This window comes from Silurus aristotelis (assembly GCF_946808225.1).
Source record: "Silurus aristotelis genome assembly, chromosome: 13".
NCBI lineage: Eukaryota > Metazoa > Chordata > Actinopteri > Siluriformes > Siluridae > Silurus > Silurus aristotelis.
Window position 1 is genome coordinate 20,164,922 of NC_139586.1, and position 22,164 is coordinate 20,187,085.

At 36.6% G+C, this 22,164-nt stretch overlaps 1 protein-coding gene across 1 annotated transcript; it reads right to left on the bottom strand.

The window, feature by feature from the left end:
• Nucleotides 1-537: 537 nt before the first annotated feature.
• On the bottom strand, nt 538-21,239 carry aldh1a3 (aldehyde dehydrogenase 1 family, member A3). Its single transcript, XM_083559263.1, has 13 exons — nt 20,995-21,239; nt 20,658-20,762; nt 18,539-18,679; nt 14,624-14,753; nt 12,394-12,455; nt 9,724-9,852; nt 8,709-8,822; nt 8,030-8,132; nt 3,665-3,849; nt 3,310-3,474; nt 2,483-2,640; nt 1,077-1,151; nt 538-999 (listed from the first exon to the last, which is right to left on the bottom strand). The coding sequence occupies exons 1-13, from the start codon at nt 21,082-21,084 to the stop codon at nt 924-926; spliced, it is 1,533 nt and encodes a 510-aa protein (XP_083415389.1). The 5' UTR covers nt 21,085-21,239; the 3' UTR covers nt 538-923.
• Nucleotides 21,240-22,164: the final 925 nt, after the last annotated feature.

Sequence of the window (22,164 nt, forward strand, 5' to 3'; positions counted from 1 at the left end):
TTAAAGTCTTATTGACAGGAAAACAACGCTCTTTATAGTTCAAAAACAATTATTTTATTTAAAAGCTTTAGCATTGTAAATAGCTTTTAAATAGGAAATATTCATTTTAAGAGACAAAGGAAATGTGATGTATATATATTTAGCATTTCAAAATGGGCTCCATTTTATCTGCATATACATTCATAAACAAGCAAAAAAAAAAATAAATCTGACTCTTATTTGCTAAAAGCTGGTCCATTTACAGAGTCTGGAGAATGATCATCATATGGTTAGATTACTGTAACATTATCAGATAATGAGTAGAGAAGTGAGAAATTTTGACAGTGAGAATCTAAATAAACAAATAAATAAATGTTAACCCAGTAGCTCTAAACTTTCCTTAACCTTTAGCTTTATCAAAAAAAAATCAAGCAAACTTCATACACCATGCATGTTATTGCATGCTAAATGGCTATGTTTGAAGTAGGTTGAAGATTAGATTCATATATATATATATATATATATATATATATATATATATATATATATATATATATATATATATATATATTATAATACACACATATATATATATATATATATATATATATATATATATATATATATATATATATATATATATATATATGTATATTAAGTTGTGTCTTCAAATCTTTTGGAGCTTTACAAAAAAAGTCAAAGAGATCCAGATTAAATAAAAAACAGTATACAAACATTTGTTTTTCTGTACAAAACATCTCTATAGAATGATAAAAGAGGATAAAAAAATGATACAAGAGCTTGTAGATATATAAGAATTCATTTCAGTATGGAAAACGTAACATCCATTGTGTAGATCGTTTGATTCCCAGGTTTTCTGAAAGCGCTTTATAACTGGTCGGTGGATGAGAGGGTCACCAGGGTCAGCTCCAAAAGGCGACGTGTTAAATCTTCAGCTGCTCTCCGAGTTTTATGGTGACGGCTTTGACCTCGGTGTACTCTGCCAACGCGTACTCGCCACTGTGCACAAAGTCCCACGATTAGCTACTGAGCAAGGTATTAAAGTGATAAAAGAATGAGAGAATGATTGTACTTACAGCTCTCTACCGTTCCCTGACATCTTGTAGCCACCAAATGGTGACTGGGCATGGAGAGCATTGTAGCAGTTGACCCTAAAGATTAGGAATTAGAATTTTAATACATCAACACCACCATTCTTTTGTAACATACAATATTTTATGTTAATAAAATGCCATGATCTGTCAGAATACTTGATTCTGATTGGCTGGAAGGTGTGATTATTCAAAAGGTTGAAACAGATAGCTCTGTTTTTTTGTATGGCATAAAGAGAGTTAAAGATGCTGCGATTTTCATTGGGAGTGACGAAGATGGACAGGATTAGAAATAAATTAATTAGAGGGACCGTGCATGTAGGATGTTTTGGAGACAAGGTGAGAAAAGCCCGATTGAGATGGTCTGGACATGTGCAGAGAAGGGACACGGTGTAAAAATGCTGAGGATGGAGCCACCATACAGGAGGATAAAAGAAAGGCCAAGAAGGAAGTTTATAGATGTGGTAAGGGATGGTTGTTTTGAAAGAGGCAGATGTAAAAGGCAGAAAAATATGGAGACGGATGGTTTGCTGTGGCGACCCCTAACGGAAGCAGCCGATAGAAGCAGCAGAACATAGCTCACGGTCGAGTAAGTGATTTCTGTCAATTTCCAGTCCGATAGTTCCACAAGTTCCACAAGAGGGCAGTGTCGCACTGAAAGCATTATGAACTATCTCCTTTAACAGGCTGTTCCCTTATACTTAATATTTTCTGCTCAAAGGTGCCAGGGTTGTAGTTTTACACCAAATTGGAATAAATTCAGAACAAGTTTACAGTGAGAATAAGGCCATATGGTGCATATGGTGTGTTTCTGTGCCTATGTAAAAATATTTAGATTCTGTTCAAAGTGAATAAAGGTATGATAATTGGCATAATTGGCTATGATAATAAAAAGGAAGTGTTTTTAGACAGCAAATAGCTGGCAACCATGATCCTAATAGAGTTGGTGGTTAGCCCTCAACATTAGTTTCATTATCTTATGATATTTCATTTGTCAATACAGTGACTTTTTAATAAAACGATACTGTTCTGTCTAGTAGCTAATGAATAGTTAATAAATTATAGCCAAGCACAAGAGTTTGCATTAATGTCTGATATTCTTGAATATGTTATAGGTATTATTTGTGTGTGTGTGTGTGTGTGTGTGTGTGTGTGTGTGTGTGTGTGTGTGTGTTCCTAACTTGGCTAACCAAAGACATGATTCTTACTGTTTTAACCTTTATGGATTAAATCATGGCTGATTAAGGTATTGGCTGTTGTATGCAATAAACACATGACATCTCATCAGTATAAAATGGCTAGATATGCTGGTGTCTGACGTATTTAAAACCCAACATGTCCCTCCGTATCTGTCTAACATACATGTGAATTTAAGTGATTCGCAGTCTTACCATACAGTTCCAGCCTCCAGTGCAGAGGACACGCTCAGTGCTCGATCTACGCTCCGGGTGAACACGGCTGCCGCAAGGCCGTAGTGGGTGCTGTTTGCCCTGGTGATCACTTCTTCCTCACTTTTAAACTTCAAAATGCACTGAACTGGCCCAAAGATCTACATCAACAACATACATTGTTAATACTAATATTAATTATAAAGCTAGATTATTGATACAGTGCTCATTTTATTCATTAAAGGAGTCAGGAAAGATTACATTATTATATATAGTCATATTATATATATATATATATATATATATATATATATATATATATATATATATATATATATATATATATATATATATACACAGTATATTCAATAGCCAATTAGCCAAGGCATAATTATCTGAACACTTCATATTAATTGTTATGCATATTCATATATCATATATACAGTTTATTTAATGTTAAATCTTATTTATGTTTATTAACAGATTACCAGATTCCTATGTTATATATAAATTATATAAAGTATGTTAGGTGAAGGAATGGTTGTTAGTTTATTTGAGACAAAATGTTCTATGGTTATGTTTCGATTAATATTAATATGTATTGATATGGATTAATATGGGCCTTTTCAGTTTGGGATGAGTCTGTGATTTTTTTACCTCACAATTGTGAAAAAACAAAACAAAATTCAGACACCACAAATTGCCAGTGTGGGTGCAGGTTTTCATTCCAACCAACTCTTACCAGTAGAGGGCAGACAAATCCAACACTACGTTAAAAATCAAACCTATATGAGCAAGCTGCAATCAGAAGTTTAGACGCAAAATTTTACCTCCTCTTTTGCCAGCCGCATGTGGTCTTTGACGTCTGAGAAGATGGTGGGCTGCATGAACAGAGTTTTGTCCTTCGTGACATTTCCACCACACTCCAGCTTTGCTCCTTCGCTCTTCCCACTCTCCACCAGCTCCATGATATTATCAAATTGCTGCTGGCTAATCTACACACACAAGCATTTAGTTGAGCACACTGAATAACACAATTTGGAACATGTTGATAGATGGGTCTGTGGGTGTTTGGGGTGTGGCTCTGGAAAGATATTAATATATACACAGTTGTATGTATTGAATGATTTTGATGTACATTTATAGGATACTGAGAAAATGAAGAGATATGATAAGGTGTCATACTTGAGGGCCGTGCGTCGTTCGGGGGTCCATTGGGTCACCTGCTACGATTCTCTTAGCACTTTCAATGCTGAGTCTCACAAACTCGTCATACACACTCTCTTCTACAAACACACGTGAGGCAGCGGTGCAGCATTGACCCTGGTTGTAGAATGCACCTTTATGAGCTTCCTGCACTGCTAACTGCACTGCACACACACACACACACACACACACACACACACACACACACACACACACACACACACACACACACACACACACACAGTTATTTACAGGTGTTGTTTTTACAGAATGATTGTGAGTTTTCCCAGATGACATTAAAACACCTATTCAATATATAACACATCGTAATTTTTCTTCCTAACTAGCATATAACTAATGATTATTTTTTCATGTCCTGGTTCCACAATCTTTTCCCTGCACTGGGTTAAAAAAAGACTAAAAGCTTACTATACCCAACTACAATCTCTACAAATAGCGGAGGCCCAATTCTTTTATCATTATAAAAAATAAATAAATTAGGGAATCAAACTCATATTTTGATTATATATTTAAACTTATATTTGCTCCAGATGTTTTTTTTTTTTACTGGTTAATGCTAGTTATCACACCTACAGATCTTCTTGTAATTCTCAAGTTCATCAAATAAAAAAATGAACCCCTAAAAATGGGAATATTTCCACAACGGGCAGGCCATTCATATGTATCAATTAAACTGCACTCTATTCTATTTTACTGCATAGCTTCACCACTTTGTATCATCCTGTGCTCTCTTCTCAATGTCAGTAAATGGATTGGAAATGACAATAAACCAAAATGCCCACAAGACAGTAACAACACCCATCAAAAGTGGGTTGATTATTTTAAAACAATGACATGACAGTATGACACATTACTGTTGGTTGTCCCCTAGCCAATTGTGCTTCCTGGGAACACAGGCAATTTGCAATGGCGGTATCCGGACACTAGATTCTAGTTCTACTGGGTTCTATAACGGCGTGAAATCATGTGGCATGTTTGTCAATGTCATAAACAGCGCTGCTTATGTTTTAACAGTAGACACAGTGTAAGAGTGCAAATTGTGGTCATAGTTTGCTAATGACATCCTGCCACTGTCCCTGACGCATACATAATAAACTCTTGTCTCACACATGTAGCAAAGAATTCTGTAATTCTTTTCGCACAATTTAGTCCCCTTACCATTTTGCTCCACCGGCTAGATCTACTATATCATAGGACTTCCAACAAATGAAGCTGATACATGCTTCCTGGGAAATGCATTGAAACTGTCCAACAACATCTTTATGAAATGCTGTTAATGCATCGCAAGACAGCGGCAGCGTATCACAAGCTGAAAGAAAGCAATGTCTGCACAATTCTGCATACATCTAGTGCCGATCCGATTAAAGAGAAAACAGTATGCCATCCTTCCTACTTAGAGAGCATGGGCAATATTGTTCTTTATACATCCGTGGCTGTGGCCTGGCTTTGTGACCTTGTAACCTTGTGACAAAAGACCAAATGCTCCTCCGTTATGCCACTTAAGAGCCTCCAGTTTTCTTTATTCTTGACCAAGAGAGAGCAGCTTCTGTTCAGACTAAATCCATTCAGATTGATAACCTTTGGTTTCTATCTAAAACTATATAAAGTCTACAGACAGGGAGGGTTATTTTCTAACTGCCTCAGGATTAAGTTAAGTCAAGTTTATTTCTATAGCGCTTTTCACAATAGACATTGTCTCAAAGCAGCTTTACAGATTTTAAGAAATGAAGGTGAATGATGTGCAAAGCTTTTTGTCATATGTGTATGGTGTCTATGGTGTCTCATCTATATGGTTAGCTCAGCTTCACTCATTACCACAAACTCCATTTGCAAAGATGAAGCTTGAACTGGAACCTATGAACCATGGTTATCTATGGTGATTTGGGATAGAGGCCATGTAACAATCCCATGAATTCCAATGATAACGCACCTTCTTCCCAGTGAGACTCCCATTAAATAATCTGGACATTCTCCAGTGTGGTGCAAATGATTGTTCCTGCTTTTAGAATTTTTTTTTTTTAATTGCTCACTTTTCTCAAACTTCTATTGCTACAATAAAATAACCTCATGTCAATTCCATACAGCATCTTCCATCTTGCACCAAACACTCAACAATTATTATAGCATTCATCACTATTGTAAGCCATCAGTTCAACCAAGTGTTTCGAAATTCCCTCCTGCTATTCAAAAACCTTTAGCAAAGCCAAGACAAGTGCACTTCTTCCACCACATTCATATTACTGTGCCAGAGACCTGCTGTCTTCAGCAGGTGTCTACACTACTCGTTTATCCAAAATTAGTTTTATATCTGCCAGTGAGAATAAATATCTAGAAACATTGATAGATACAATCATCTTAATGAAACAGAATATCTGCAATTTTTTTTTTTACTTTTGTTTTGTTTTGTTTACAGAGTATGAAACAATATCAGAAATATCAACCCCTAAGCAATACAAATATTTTCCCAAGCTCGATCTTGAGGCAAAACTAGCCAAAAAACCATTTTAGTGCCCCCTTTGATCACTATACATATTACATATAATGTCATAAGAACTAATCAGTGCACCATTCATGCGATGAAATATTAAAACATCTTTATCTACTTCGCCTCTTTCAAAACTCCTGACCAGCATAAAAAATGCTGAAAAGCAGCTCTTCCTCAAAGAAGAAAAGTGAATTTCATATGCCTGAGATAAATTTGATTAGAAAAGAGGGATTGTTTTCATAAATGTCTGTCCAGTTCATTGTGAAGTCTTACTCCTGGTTTCAACTTGAGATGATTTCAAGCACTATACAGTATGTCAATATTCTGGTGTAGACGTGGCTTAGGACCACAGTTTGCATTAACAGTTGTTGATTTAAGCGCCCATCACTGAACAGCAGGCCTTAACAATGATGGAACTATAATGAGTGAACATTTGGTGCCACCCAGATGAGCATGGGTTCCCTTTTGAGTCTGGTTCCTCTTAATGTTTCTCCCTCATGCCATCTCATAGAGTTTTTTCTTGCCACAGTTGCCACTGGTTCGCTTATTAGGGATTTAACTTATACAAAAGTGGGGGGAGTGGTGGCTCCAGCGGTTAAGGCGCTGGGTTGCCAATCAGAAGGTATCGCCAAGCTGCCACTCTTGGGCCCTTGAGCAAGGCCCTTAACCCTCTATGCTCCGGGGGTCCCTTACGAGGGAAATATCAAGGTCCGTGACGTCGGAGTGACGTGGGGCTGCCTTCCAGTGGGCTCACCACCTGTAGGAGGGACCGTAAGGGACGGTGCTGTGAGGATTGGGCAGCAGTCGAAGGCGGGGGCCTGCTTAGACTGCTGCCCCCGCGACCCGGATTACGGATAAGCGGGAGAAAATGAATGAATGAATGATATACAAATAAAACTGATTGAAATACAAACACATAGATTGACTTAAATTAAATTCGTTTTGCTTTAGTTTAAAAGCTTGTCCTTGCTTGTGCCTTGAGAATTATCTGGCTTGGTTTTGCTTCAAATATTCTGCATTCACATCCACACCATGTGCAATTGACAGATTTTACACATATTTTGTTGAATACTACACATAGACCAATATGCAATGTAGGCTTTAAGGTAAAATTCTGTAAATGTCAAATTAAAGAATGTATTTTTTTTTCTTTGAAGCACCATGAATGAATATCATTAAGATCCTCATTTTTATTTTTTAATCAGGCCAAACCCTTTTTAAAAAGAATAATATATTTTAAACTGGTATCAGATTTTCACTGATAAATGTTCTTTAATTCATTCATTCAGTTTTTTTTGGAAATGACACAATAGCAGTGAATTCGGTAGTTTTTCAAAACTGGACCTCTCGTAGTTTCTCCTGTGGTGCGGCAGATTATTGTATGTGTATAACGGCAAAGTAATGTTTTTTTTTTTAATTATTATATATTAAGCTTCATATTTAAAAAAAGTTCAGAGAATTAAATATGTGCTCTGTAACTGCTGGGAGCTTACCGATCCTTACATCCTGTCCTACTGCTTCTAATTATTGTCTGTTAGATTTCTTATCACTGTACTATATAACTCATATTATATTTACTGAATATGCTTTCAGATGAGTAACTGAATAGTAAACTGAGGCTTTATGCTGTTAACCCTATGGAAGTCTGAATATGTCATTGATTTGATTTTCCAGTTCTTCATCAACTTGTCATTCATTTTTCGCTCTAGCTACGGAGGTTTGTTTTTGTTTGCATCAAGCCCTTAATGTGCCTCTTATAGCCGGACCCTTCAAATTTTTGTTGCATCTGCTCATCGCTTTTGTGTGACTACAAGGCCATAAAAAACCACATCACTCACAGTCTGAGTCAGCAAACACAATACACGGGTTCTTTCCTCCCAGTTCCAGCGTCACTCTTTTCAGGTTGCTCTTCGCCGCTGCCTCTTTGATCAGCTGACCCACCTGGGCACAAAGAGAGCAGACAATCAAGAGCGCTTACAGTCAACTTTATTGTGGACGTCAGGACATGCTTGTTTGATTTTGTAGATGTGCAAAAAAAAAAAAAAAAAAAAAGCCTGGAGGCAAAGCTTGCATTTCAAATTCAGGCCCTGTATGACTTAAATGTGTAATGTTTCTGCAAAAGAATAATATTAGAAATAGAATAGAAACACATGAAAAATATATGGAAAAAACTTATTCCCTTTTAAATGTATTATAAAATGGCTTTGATTTATAGACCTATATATCATATAGTCACCACATCAATAAAAAAATATTAAAAAAGCAATTATAACACTGATCATCTAGAAATAACCCTAGAATCTTTCTTTGAGGATCCTAAATCCCAACATGGTTTATAGTTTAGGGGAACTCCTATAAGTGATATGGACAAAAACTTTTACAACACGGTTTCAAAAGAATCAGAGCAGAACCACTTTAGGAAGCAAAATTCCTTCAATGAACTCTTATCAGCTAGAATAATATGATTTTAAAATACAATTTTCATTGCTTTCTCTTTAATAAATTAAGACCTTATACCTCTGTGGACCCGGTGAATGCCACTTTGTCGATGCCCATGTGACTGGCAATGGCTCCCCCGGCTATTGGGCCGAAACCGGGCACAATGTTCACCACTCCAGGAGGAAAGCCGGCCTGTGAACAAAAACACAAGCGTCCACTTCAAGGGTTTAGCTAAAAGTCATTAGGAATGCAAAAAGACTTAATCACTTAAAGCTGGGGCATTTCTTTTTCGAAGGCCAAGAACAAACTGAAGAATGGGCTACAAGTGATGGTAAAAGAGATGAAAACAAATGACACACATGACAAGTCACGGCCTGCCAGCTCGAAAAATTATCCACACAAAGAAACATCTCCCTTTGAAGCCTTCTAAAGCACTCTCATTCATGCGATTCAAATTCACGACGTGAAATGAATGCTCGGCTACAGGATTAAACAGAAGTTAAGAGGTTGGCGAGTGCTAGGGGTTTTAGTCAACAACAGATAGGCATTTGGACTTGAACTGACAATTATTGTAAAAGAAAAACGCATAGTATAGTTGGAGATTAATTAATGCATAATTCCGTTTTACACACTCTCTAACCAAAATTCACCTGAATATTAATTTTTAAGGGTCTAGTGTACTTTATGTACATACACTTGTATACCCAGGGGTACTCTTAAAATGCAAAGTCCCATTAACTTTATATTAAACCCTTATTTGGATCGATTGAGATCTGATAAATATTAGTTGAAGCAGCTGTTCATTATTTATTTAACATTCAACCATAAAACATTTGTTTTAACGCTGTAATTCATGGTTTATTAACTGTAAATATTGTAACTAAGCAAAAATGAAAATGTTAGATAAGTTAGTAACAATGTTTTGTCAAAATAAAGTTAAAATATATATTTTCTTATGTTATTTATTTGCTAAAAAATTCTTATATATATATATATATATATATATATATATATATATATATATATATATATATATATATATATATATATATATATATATTGATATAATGATTCCAAGTAATTTAAATCTGACCTCCTTGATAAGTGCGCCGACATGGAGGGCTGTCAGCGGAGTCTCCTCAGCAGGCTTGATGACCACTGTGTTTCCACAACACAAGGCTGGGGCAATCTTCCACGTGAACATTAGTAGAGGAAAATTCCACTATAATGATGAAACGGTAAAACAAACAAACAAAAAAAGTTAGTCTTTTGCATGTCATCAGTTTGTTTCAATTCGTTTTTGTGCATGAAACATCCAACTAGGTGAAGATTGTAGTAGATCATTTACCCCTAATCCTGTGGAAAGCCACAGACAATGTGTAACTGATAGCCATAGCGTGACATGTTTGATGTCTCAATGCAGATTAGCTCTCTAAACGTCTGTCACTGGAAAAAAGACATCGTTGAGAACGCAGGTAATTCTAGAAATCATGAAAACATGCCAGGCAGATTGTTCACACGGGGGGTGAGGATAGCAGTGGGCATAAGGTCTAGCTCGATTCCACTGAGTCCTATATATACTGTACTGCTGTGAATGTCTTGTTCGAACCTCTTTCACTCTTCACCTGGAGTCAATGAAAGTGGCTGAATTGTGCTTGAGAGAGAACTTCCTGTTTTTATTTTACATGGTGAGTCACACACATTGTGTGCCAGTCGAGCTCTCAGTAATCACCCTTACAGATTTATGATCCAATCTCTCGTGTCTAATGCTAATTTCCCTGTTTTTTTGGAAGAAGATACCATCCTTCTTTTCCAATGCTACAAATTTAAGTAAGATGAGGATATTTTTCTCCCCCTTTTTCACCATCAAAGTCAGTAACATGATATATACAGAACAGTAGATCAGGATCTGAGTCACTCGGCGGAAAAAAAGATCTCATTATACAAACCGCATTTGCTAATTATTATTGTACGCAATGATGGATGTTGTCATTGACGCACAGATTTCTTCACAAAAAAAAAAAAAAAAAACAACCCAGCACAAACAAACCCAAACGCATTCCATATCCTGCTATGAGAAATGTGGATGTGGTTTTGTCAAATTTAAGATTAAGATTGAGTTACTAGTGAATGGTGAATAGTGAATACACTGCTTCTCTTTCTCTCCCCATCCCGAGGCATCCTGAGGTTTGGCCAGCTCCAGTCACGTCCCACCTCGTGAAGATTATGGACCTATGGATGATCATGGAGAAGTAGATGCCGAGTGTTTAAAGGCCCTGGCATGGAGAAGCTGATGCTGGATCTATGATGATCACAAATTGTTCTGTATTGTTGAAAGATTTATGACCAAACTTTTGATGTCACCCATATGAGGATGGGTTCCCCTTTGAGTCTGGTTCCTCTCAAGGTTTCTTCCTCATATCATCTAAGGGAGTTTTTCCTTGCCACTGTCGCCACGGCTGCTCATCAGGGACAAACGCACACCATTCACCTTCACTGTTGTTTTCTGTAAAGCTGCTTTGAGACAATGTCTGTTGTGAAAAGCGCTATACAAATAAACTTGACTTGACTTGACTTGACTTGAATGGGTGGCATTTTGTTTCATAGCCACAGTGAATGGCACGTGATTGCTGTGAAACGAACGCATTTTAAGTGTAAAAGATGCGACGCGGTTACATAACGAGAAGCAAAAATGGCTTTCTGAGTGCCACAGATGTGTGTGTACGTAATATATAATATCTGTATTCATACATTATTAACTATTTTTGATAATGTGTGCGTACAGTGGCATTGTCTCCTATAGCCAACGCCTGCTGAGATTGAATTACAAATCAGTCTAGGAAACGCCCAGACTCATACACAGACACACACACAGACACACACACAGACACACACACAGACACACACACACACACACACACACACACACACACACACACACACACACACACACACACAGGTTTAAGGTTCTCTGAAATACTCAAAATAGCTTATTTTGTCTAGTCTTGAAATAGAACTAGATATTTGTATGCTTTTATAATTCAGGAATGCAATATTTAAAATAAAATGACAATGACACCACTATTAACACAATGTATGTTAAACAAGGAGGCACAGTGGTGCAACAGGCAGAGCTGCAGCTCCACAGCTCCGGGGGGTGCATGATTTTGATCCTGATGTCGAGTTTGGACGTTTGGTATTCCGCCTCCATACATGGGTTTTCTCCATGACTGTAGATTAACCCAAAGCTCTGTATAATTTAGATTTGAGTCCTTGCACCATTATACCTTGTTTGAGAACTTTGTTATGATCAAAATCAAACCACTTTATTGATACGAGATTACAGAAAAGTAAACGCTGTAATGACTTTGATCTGCCCAAACCCTGTGCCTTCGCATGTCTAATATATTTTGTGGTTAGGTTTTAGGGCTGGAAAACAAAAATTTATTACATAATAAGTCAGCAAGATGTTTGTCCATTGTTAATATATTCGCTGGGACTGATTGCCCCAATAATGTGTTGTTTCCTGATGCACAAGGATTTGTCATTACACCAAAGTGCATTACATAAATAAAAATCTAAAGGGCATCTGGATAAAATATCATTATTCTCAGAGGATGACGTTGCATTATGTCGTCCTTAAGGCCTTTGGATTTGCCTAATCAAAGCACCTCCTACGCATCACTTCTAGTTTCCGTCCATCACAAACAGATACAATCGTGCTTGTCATTGCTGTGTACAAGTGAAAAACGCATGTACTTACTGGAATGATTGCTCCACACACGCCGACTGGCTCGTGTTTGGTAAAGCACAAGAAATTATCATCTGGTGAGGAACAGAAAAGATTAGCAGAACAGTACACATTCCTTTTATACAGCCTTAAACAATCGTATACAGACAACCACAGTTCAGATTATTAACATATACAGTGGGTATATACATCCTGACATATTGTGTGTGTGTGTGTGTGTGTGTGTGTGTGTGTGTGTGTGTGTGTGTGTGTGTGTGTGTGTGTGTGTGAAGATCAAGCTCAGGTTCCAATGTACAACATTGTTTGACGCCTAACTTTCCCTTTTCTTCCCTCTCTTTCTTTCCAGAGTCAGATATCCTGCCTGAGGTGACATTTTATCACATCTTTACTTGTCTGCTGGTTTGGAGAAGACCCTAAATTACTTAGCACTTCCTCTTTTACACATTGTCAAAGTGAAGAAGTCTAACAGAAGATGTGTCATCACTTTTACATTTTTTTTCTTTTTTTATATATGATACTGCTGATTGTGTCTAATCAGCCCTCTTCGTATTGGGTCATAAAATGAATTGATCGTTCATTACAGTTGTAGCCAACTATATCTATATCTGGAATGCTAGTTCAATAATTTAGCAATACTTATTCAATTTGGCTATATAAACATTGATATAGAAATATTTATATTAAAAAATTTATTGCTATTGCAAGGATTTGGTCAAACATAACTGCCTTTAGTGTAACTGAGTGAAAAGGAAGTAAATTCCTATAGATAGTAAGATTTTGTTGAGCGAAACAAATCATGCACTTATTATAAACGAAAGAAAAAAAAGGAATATAAAGTAATAAATGATTACGTGCGTCTCACTATTTCTTGTATGTACATTTTCCTATAAAATGTGAACTTTGTATAATTTTCAGTATCAGTGCTGTAGTAATGCTGTACAGTATCTGTAATAGTCAAGCTGATAAACCGATTTGAATTAAATAATAACTTGGTTAGATATGTATTTCTCTACTTAAATACAGTACGCCAGATAATGATTGTAAACCACAACAATACGCAGCCAAACAAGCTTGCTATTTGATTATAGTAACAAAAATACAGAGCGAAGACTATTTCTGTAAAGTTCCGAAGAAACAATATGAGCAAGCAAAATTAAGGATAAGCCGTGCACTGAGCGTTAATGACAGTACCAAAGGTCATAAAACTTCCCCATTTCTTAACTGTAAAGTAGCAAATAACAAACTGAAGATAAGTGTCAAGTGACTTAACCACCCAAACGGCTTCCTTCTACTCCTAATGTCGTACTGTACACCCACACCACTGTTCTTCTTCTGACACACACACACACACACACACACACACACACACACACACACACACACTCAATCACACGTACATGACATTTCACCCCTGCGCGAGTATGAAGGAGCCACGCCTGTTAATCTGCCAAAGACGCCCTCTCCAAGACCTGACCTTCTCGTGTTTCTCTACACTGCAAAGTGTCGGCGGGATTACAGTCTTTGCGACTCCCTTCCCACAATGCTCATCTCAGCCTGGCATCAGCCACAGCGCTCGTTTTCCTGCAAATCTCCCATGTCTGCTTTATCAAAGGTTACAGCTCCATAGCAGATGAGTGGAGTGCTGTAAGGATTTTGAAAAGTAAACCCAAAGTTTTGTTTCTTAAAAGTAGACCATGCCAGAATTGTTGTAATTGTTTGATAGTTGTTGTACACAGTAGGTATAGGGTTTCTTTGTGTCTGTTGATAAATCGATCCAAACCCCCAGGGTGACTGTTTTTCCCTGTCACTGGCACAACCCTCAGAATTAACAGGGACGTTCCCTGTCTGGAGGATGCATCTCTGACCCCCACTTGCTCTCCGAATCATCTGCGGTCGTACCTCACTGATTAGGATCAGAGCCTTTTCCTTTTGCTTTGTGCTCCGAGCCCTTTCGTCTCTGAGCACTTTATTGAAATCTAATCAAGAGGAAAGGCGAGCAGATTTGTTTTGTCTGTTGGAGCTCCTGGAGTGACAAGAACACTGGAGGAGAGGAAGAATTAGAGAAGGGAGTCGAGATACCACCCAGAGCTAAAGAGGATCCATACACCAAGTTTGGCTCGTTTCACTGCAGCAAACTCCGAAATGTTAAACGGGTTTCTGCAGTTTCACCATGATACATGGACAGACGATATGTTCAGGCTTTTCAAAAGAGTTCATGTGAGATTTGTCTTGAAACACTCACCCACTGGCATGGTCTTGCCATGGATCTTATCAGCCCAGCCGGCGTAGTATCGCAGTGTTCTGATGCTTCCTTCCAGATCAACAAAGAATGACTGAAGAAAGGGTTTTCCAGTGTCCATAGTCTCCATGGTCTGTAAATTGAGGAATAAAAAAACAGTCAGTACAAAATGGCTGCTTGACTTAACAATATTCCTTTAGCCCGATTCCTGAACACTTTATAAATAAAATCTTTGCACAACTGGTAAAATCGGTCACACTGCGAAATTCTGAAATGCTATTCTATATCATTCGAAACAGCACCTGACTACCTAACCGAAAATGTGGTTGCATGCATCTAAACCAAAACCAAATGTATATGTATTTTATTTTTAAATCTTTTATTTCGAATTCTGACTGAGGTACATACAGCAATGGGGGGCTTCTGACAGCAGAACCAGATTCAAATATGATTTAATTAAACAAATTAAAGAAATTCTTCTTTTGCCATTATTAACAAATACTTCATAAAAGAAAATCTGTATAGGAAGGTGAAATTTACGCTTTCTTGAAACTGAGATCACAAATGTTTTTTTTTTAGCTATAATTCACCCAAAGTGATGATTATCCCAGACCATCACGTATTTGTAAAAATTAATTTGCTCAGCAAAACAGGTTGGTTTTACTGTTAAATTACTGTTGGCTCAGTTGCTCTCTAAATTTCACCGCTGTATAATCTGGTCATCTCATTTTTATAAACATATTGAATAAATCGAAATAATATTTTTATAAAGTCAAAATCTCTATTTGCCTCATCCAGGCACTAAAACAGACATATGCATGTAAGTGTAATGTAATGTGCTAAGTAGTCGCTCGTAAACAATCGTTTCTTTTTATATGCGACCGAAATGCCAAGGATTTAGTATTCTCAGGGAACAAGAATTCAGAAATGAAAATTATAAATTTTATAATAAATTGAATCCCGGGAGATGCCGAACAATGACTGCCATCGGCCTAACTGTCATAAACTTTTCTTGTGAGAGCTATTTTTCTGGCAAAGTAGATCATTGATGGTGGACAGGAATTATGTGTTACAGAGTTGGTTTCTGTGTGTTTTCTCGATATTAATGGCTTTCATATACACTTCCTCGCCACTTTAGTAGAAGCACCTATACCCTATGTGGTTATCGGATCAGTTAACTACAATGCATTAAATCATGCAGAGGCAGGCCAAACACTTTATAGTTCATATCAAGCTTCAGAATTGAAAAAGCAAAAAAAAAAAGAGAGACTGAACCATGGTTTTGGTGCCTGGGGTAAATATTTCAGAAACTGGTCTCCTGGGATTTTCACAGAGTGCGGAGCAGTTGTGTTGAGCAGGAAAGCATCTCAGAATGTGTAGTATGTCAATCCTAATTATATCTAAGCTACAGCAGCCACATCAGGATTTAAACTGTACAGTAAACATCCAGTATCAGGAATCTGAGGCTACAGTGGACATAGACTCTATATTACAATTGATTTTATATTTCAAGTATTATTTATGATATTTCTATGTATGTTTTTTTTTTTTATTAAGAGCTATACCTAAGAGATTAGTATAAGCAAATCCACCAATGTTGTTACTATGATGTAGAATATAGTAAATATTTCATTATTTCTGCACCTAAAATATATGTAATAGAATTGTGTTAAAACCTGGTCCTCGCTGTACAAGTGACTAATGATGTATCAATAAGCAGAACAAAACCTAGATTCCCCCCCCCGCCTTTTTTTTCAGATGGATTATTTTTTTAATTAGCTCTATGGCAATACAGAATTAAGGCATGTTTGGCATTTGCATGCACTCTGAAAATAATCGCATCTCTCCCAGCTGTAAGACATCATCTCAAAGTCCACGCTTTAATTTAATTCAACTTGGCAGTACAAATTAAATCAATATTATAAATATATTAATATTGTATACTGAGAGATTAGGAACTGGACGTGCACAGCGAAATGTGCACTTGGGGAGAACGCGAAATTGCTCATGATGTCATTATGTTTTTTTCTGCCAGTGCCATTGTAAATTCAAAGTTGGCTGCTTTCTGTAATTACACAAAAGTTTGACTAATCATTAAGAACTTGGATAATAATAGTAATAATGATGACAATAATAATAATAAAAACTTTGCAATACACAGAAAAAATATGAATCGTTTATGACAGAACTTAAAGGAACAGTTCAGCCAAAAATGACATGTTCACAATTTCTTCTTATTGCCAGATGTACTCGATCAGCCAGGATATGTTTTGGTATGCTAAGTTTAATACTTTAGAGTTGCACTGCAGCTATTAGGCTAATGCAACTACCCAATAAATCTAGCACATAGAACCTAGTTGTATATTGTGAACTGGAGTTAAAATGCTCTCTAGCAAAAGACTAACATTTCTCCTGATTATTTGGCCTGCTACCAGTATCAGAATCAGGTAGAACGTGGTAGAGGTCACAAAATGTAATGTGTAAATTTGGTATCTTACAAGTGCTCCAGCATGATTCTTCTATTTTATAAAATAAATATTTACACAGTTCTGAACTAGTGACAATCAGTGTTGGATAAAGTACACCATTCCTGTACTCGAGTAAAAGTACAAATTCCCTGTTGTTTATTGCTCCAGTAAAAGTACTTCTTTTACAATCCATTTCAGTAAAAGTACGGAAGTACTTGCTTTTGAATGCACTTAAACATTCAAATAAAAAATACTGATCAATGAGAACTATAGTCAAATAAATGACCCAATTCATAGTTTCATTGTTACAGACGCACAGTGAACCCATACTCTACACAAACTCTCATTGGAAACATGGGATTATGCAATTGATGTATTCACATTTTCTCTGTTGTGAAAAAAAATACGCTTTTTCATATTAAAATGTAGCGAAATAAAAGTTTTCCAAAATAAAAATACTCTGATTAAAGGACAGATACTTGAAAATGTACTTAAGAACATGTGCAAGTAAAACTAAGTAAAACTACTTATTACTACTTATTTATTATTTTCCCTTTTCTTATAACTTGGTAGGTACAGAGAAATACTAAAATAACAGACTTGTCTTTAATTTCTTTTCTCATACCATCCCTTTTAATCTCATAAAACCTACAAGAGAAGGATATGAAATTCAATTAAATTCAATAAATTCTATTTGTATAGCACTTTTAACAGTGGACATTGTCCCAAAGTAGCTTTACAGAAACAAATAGAGTACAAATATAAAATTTTAATTTATAGCATGACAAATGGCAGGTTGAATTTGATTGGGAAACTTTTTAGGGAGATTTTCTTAGATTTTCTTCATAACTCAATCCTTCGCATGGGTTACTCTCTGTCTGAAGTTTTGCACGTTCCCCACGTTCCCCATTTTTCCCTCTCCAACAATACACACTGGTACATAAACCGGCTTTGATAAGTTGTTCCTAAGTGTGAATGTATGCGTGAAAGTTTGTATTGTGCTCTATAATGGACTACTGTGGGTCTTTGCCTGCCTCGCACCCAGTGTCCAGGGATAGAGCGCTTACTGAAGATGAGATTATTCAAAAATTCTATCAAGGAAAAAATAAATATAAAAGTAATAAAGGATTGACCTACAATGTTAAAAAAAACTTCCAAATCTCTATGAACACTTCTAAGTATAACCAATCTTCAGTGTTCAATTAGTGTTATGTTCTATAACAGTGTTAGTTTGAACATTTGAAGTGAATTTAAGTTAAACTAACACTGTGAAATAAACACTGTCCTTTTTTTTCTACATGCCATTTTTTTGCTCGTAGCTCCTTTTCTTTCAAAACCAAGCCTCTTTTTTCTCAATGAGCTTTTGACACCTGTGGCAGTGTGTGATAGACGCGCTCAGACAGGCGTGTTAAGCAGCACCGGGGGGAAGCGAACTACTGTTTGCACTCACGGCGAGCAGACTGCGCTCTCTCTCCAGCAGGTCAGCCAGACCATTCAGCAAGCGGCCCCGGCTCGACGCATCCATCCTCCTCCATGCTGAGCCTTGCTTTAACGCTGCTCTCGCTGCCTCCACAGCTTTGTCCACGTCAGCCTGGGGGACACAGACCTGTCATATTACAACTTCATTTCTTGTTTTTTGCCATTTGAAAAATTAAGACTTGTGTTTCATTCATTTTGTCTAACCACAATGGACAGACAGACAGACAGATAGATAGATAGATAGATAGATAGATAGATAGATAGATAGATAGATAGATAGATAGATAGATAGATAGATAGATAGATAGATAGATAGATAGAAAGATAGACAGACAGACAGACAGACAGACAGGCAGGCAGGCAGGCAGACAGACAGACAGACAGACAGACAGACAGACAGACAGAGCAGCCATACCATGTATCAAAATAAACAACTGTATATTTTTATGTTAAAAATACCAATAAATACTTTTACCGTTAAATAAATAAATACCGTTACACCGACTGATGATTAAGTAAACAATGTTTGATAGCTGCAGCTTTTCTCTGGCCGAGCCATGCAATAAATCTGACATATGCAACCAGTTAACAGATCAAATATTTACACACAACACATATAATTCCTGTGATCTCCCAGATAAAGGTTGATTTTAAAGTAACCAACAGTTCAATGCTTAACAGTAAATGACTCATAATTATATCCGGTGTTTTGTAAAGAAAGGCTACTTTGCATCAGCAACACTGACTTGATGACAAACAAGTCATTCATACAGCTAGGATTTGTAACACTGAATCTTATTTGAGCAGTGCTGATTTTACACTCTTATTTACTTTAAAATAATGTTGAATCATCACTACAGGTTTTACATTGTAAAACAGCATCCAGGGTGATCAAGGAACACAGATAAAATTAATCTAGCAATCACACCGATGGGTTAAATCTTACAGTCTTAAATTAACAGTGCTGAATAAATACTATCAGCTGCTAAATAAATAAATAGTTTATACACTGCAGTACATCTACAGCATCAAGGCAACTTTCACAGTGACAGGTTAAAATGTGTTGTGAATGAAATAGTGCTGAATTAAGATACCTAGATGTTAAATTATTTTGAATTAACACTACATCTGTAAAAAAAAAAAAAAAAAAGTTAATCACAATCCATTGTGTAAGTTACTTTTACATGGTCAAGCTATTATTAAAGATACATTAATATATATTGATACCTTAAATATGCATTGCTGAAATAACACTAGGTTGTAAATATTGTAATATATATATAGACACAAATGATAAGTGTTTATTAGCATCCACACTATTGATGTAACTTCTACACTGAATTAAAAAAAACATTCGTACTTCAATGAAAATTGCTGATTTAACACTATTGTTAAATGTTTTACACTTTTGAGTTGTGAAACACACATTTTTAAATGTTGTTTCATGCTTATATATAATTATAGTGTTGTATAGGTAAATAACATTGAACAAACACTATAGCGTCAAATAGCACTAAAGAGCATCTGCAATGACAGACTGGTTCAAACACCGCATCTTGAAACAGCAATCCTACATTAACACCTTCAAATTGTGACCCGGTGAATCAACACTGAAAACATGCTGAATTGACACTATTTACAAGCTCAGAAATCATTTTATTCAGAGTTTAGTTTGTGTATCGTTTTCATAGCACCTGCAGTGTTGAAGTACAATTTCAAAGGAAGGCGTTAAATTATAGTTTCTGTATCCAGTATTGCTGCTTAAACACCTACACGGTTTAATTCAACAGTGTTGAATTGGCAGTACAGTTCTGTTATGTATGTCTGGGGTGTATGAATGAACCTTAAAATTACACAAATTAAAGAAGACTGAAAATGTTCTTTTAGACACTTGACATGTGAAGGTGAAGAATCATTGTTTATTTTAGGATTAAAAAACTCATCTAAATCTTGGTGTTTAAGGTTGACGTGCATGAGTTTAGGACTATAATACTGTAGTTAGTGTTATGGAGTAGTCGTGAAGTTGTTAGAAGAGCACCTTTATGCACTGAACGCTATCATGATAGTTGCAATAAAATCGAACAACTTACTTTATCTGCCTCTTGTATGTCACACAGTTTCGCACCTGTCGCAGGGTTGAATGTAGGAAAGGTTTTTCCTTTCACAGAGCAGTGCCACTCGTTATTGATGAAAAGCTGTTATGTGGAAAGAGATCGCTTTATTACATGTGTTGGGTCTTTGTTTGGTAGGTTATAACGATGTTATAATGATTATATAAATGCATATCATGCTTCCTAGTTATTTAACAGCTGAACATGAATATAGTATGAGTTGTTCTCATTAGTGTGTAATCTGGTGTGTAAGTATATACAAATACAATATTTACAGTACAACAGAATACAGTATAAAAAGTTGTAATCACTTTACCTTCGTGTGTTTGATTTCTGAGATCTTCTGAGGTTGGGGTAAAGTCACATTCTGCGCCTCTCCGTTCTCTGTAATCCCGTTCTGCGCCATGACCCAGCAGCCGGTGTGTGTGTGTATCTGTGAGTGTGTGAGAGAAAGAAAGACAAAGAGAGAGAGAGCGAGACAGATTGTGTGTTTGTGCAAATGTGTGTATGAGTGTATGTTTGTCTTTAGATGTGTGAGCGCACCTTGTTTGAGTGAATAAGTGAGAGTGCGCTTTTATACGAGCCGTGCGAAAAAAGGTCCTCCCCGTTACGGGTGCGCAGTCCGCCCATGCGTCTTCCACGGGAAACCACACACACACACACGGGCAAACACACACACACACACACACACACACACACACACACACACGCACTGCAACCTTTCCTTCACATCAAATGCGATAAACATGCAAAATACGAGAAACTCCATGATCCCAGGAACTGTTTCCGAGAAGCGGACTTTCGCTTTGCGCACGCACAGAGGGGCGTTTAATCAGAAGCCAGGGGCAGGTGCTCTCAGGTTCAGGCTGAATTCTTATCCTAAACTCTCCCAGGATAAAAATATTATTGATATTTGATCCCAAAATGTGACTTTGTGTGGGGGAAAACATGTTAATGTTAAAAAAAAAAACGCATGGAGATTAATAAACAGGAAACATCACATTGGGCAAAATGAGATCCAGTGAGAGAAATATCCTCAGTTGAGAAAGTGAAAAGTGGGAATGCAGATTAAATGCTTAATCATGTGAAAGAAAACAATCACATGTGAAGCAAGAAAAATGTCTACAAACCACGTGTCAATTTCACATGCCAATCTCTTGTCTTTATGATTCTTTGTAAGGTCAGATCTCTGGAGCTTAGAGCCTGAGCTTGGAAATACTGAGGAACTACTTCAGGACAGATGCAGACTCAGACTCCCTCTGATATACACAATGAACTTTTAGAAAATAAAAGAAATTCATTAAGAAGCCAATAGTAATCATGTGTTAGGCGTCACAGCTGTTCCTTCCTGTTCACAAATGGGCCTACATTCTGCAAATTGCATTTAAAAATATAATCGAGTTGTAATAATAGAATATGTATTGACAATAAAAAAAAAAAATATATATATATATATATCTGACAATCGACAATAATATGCATATTT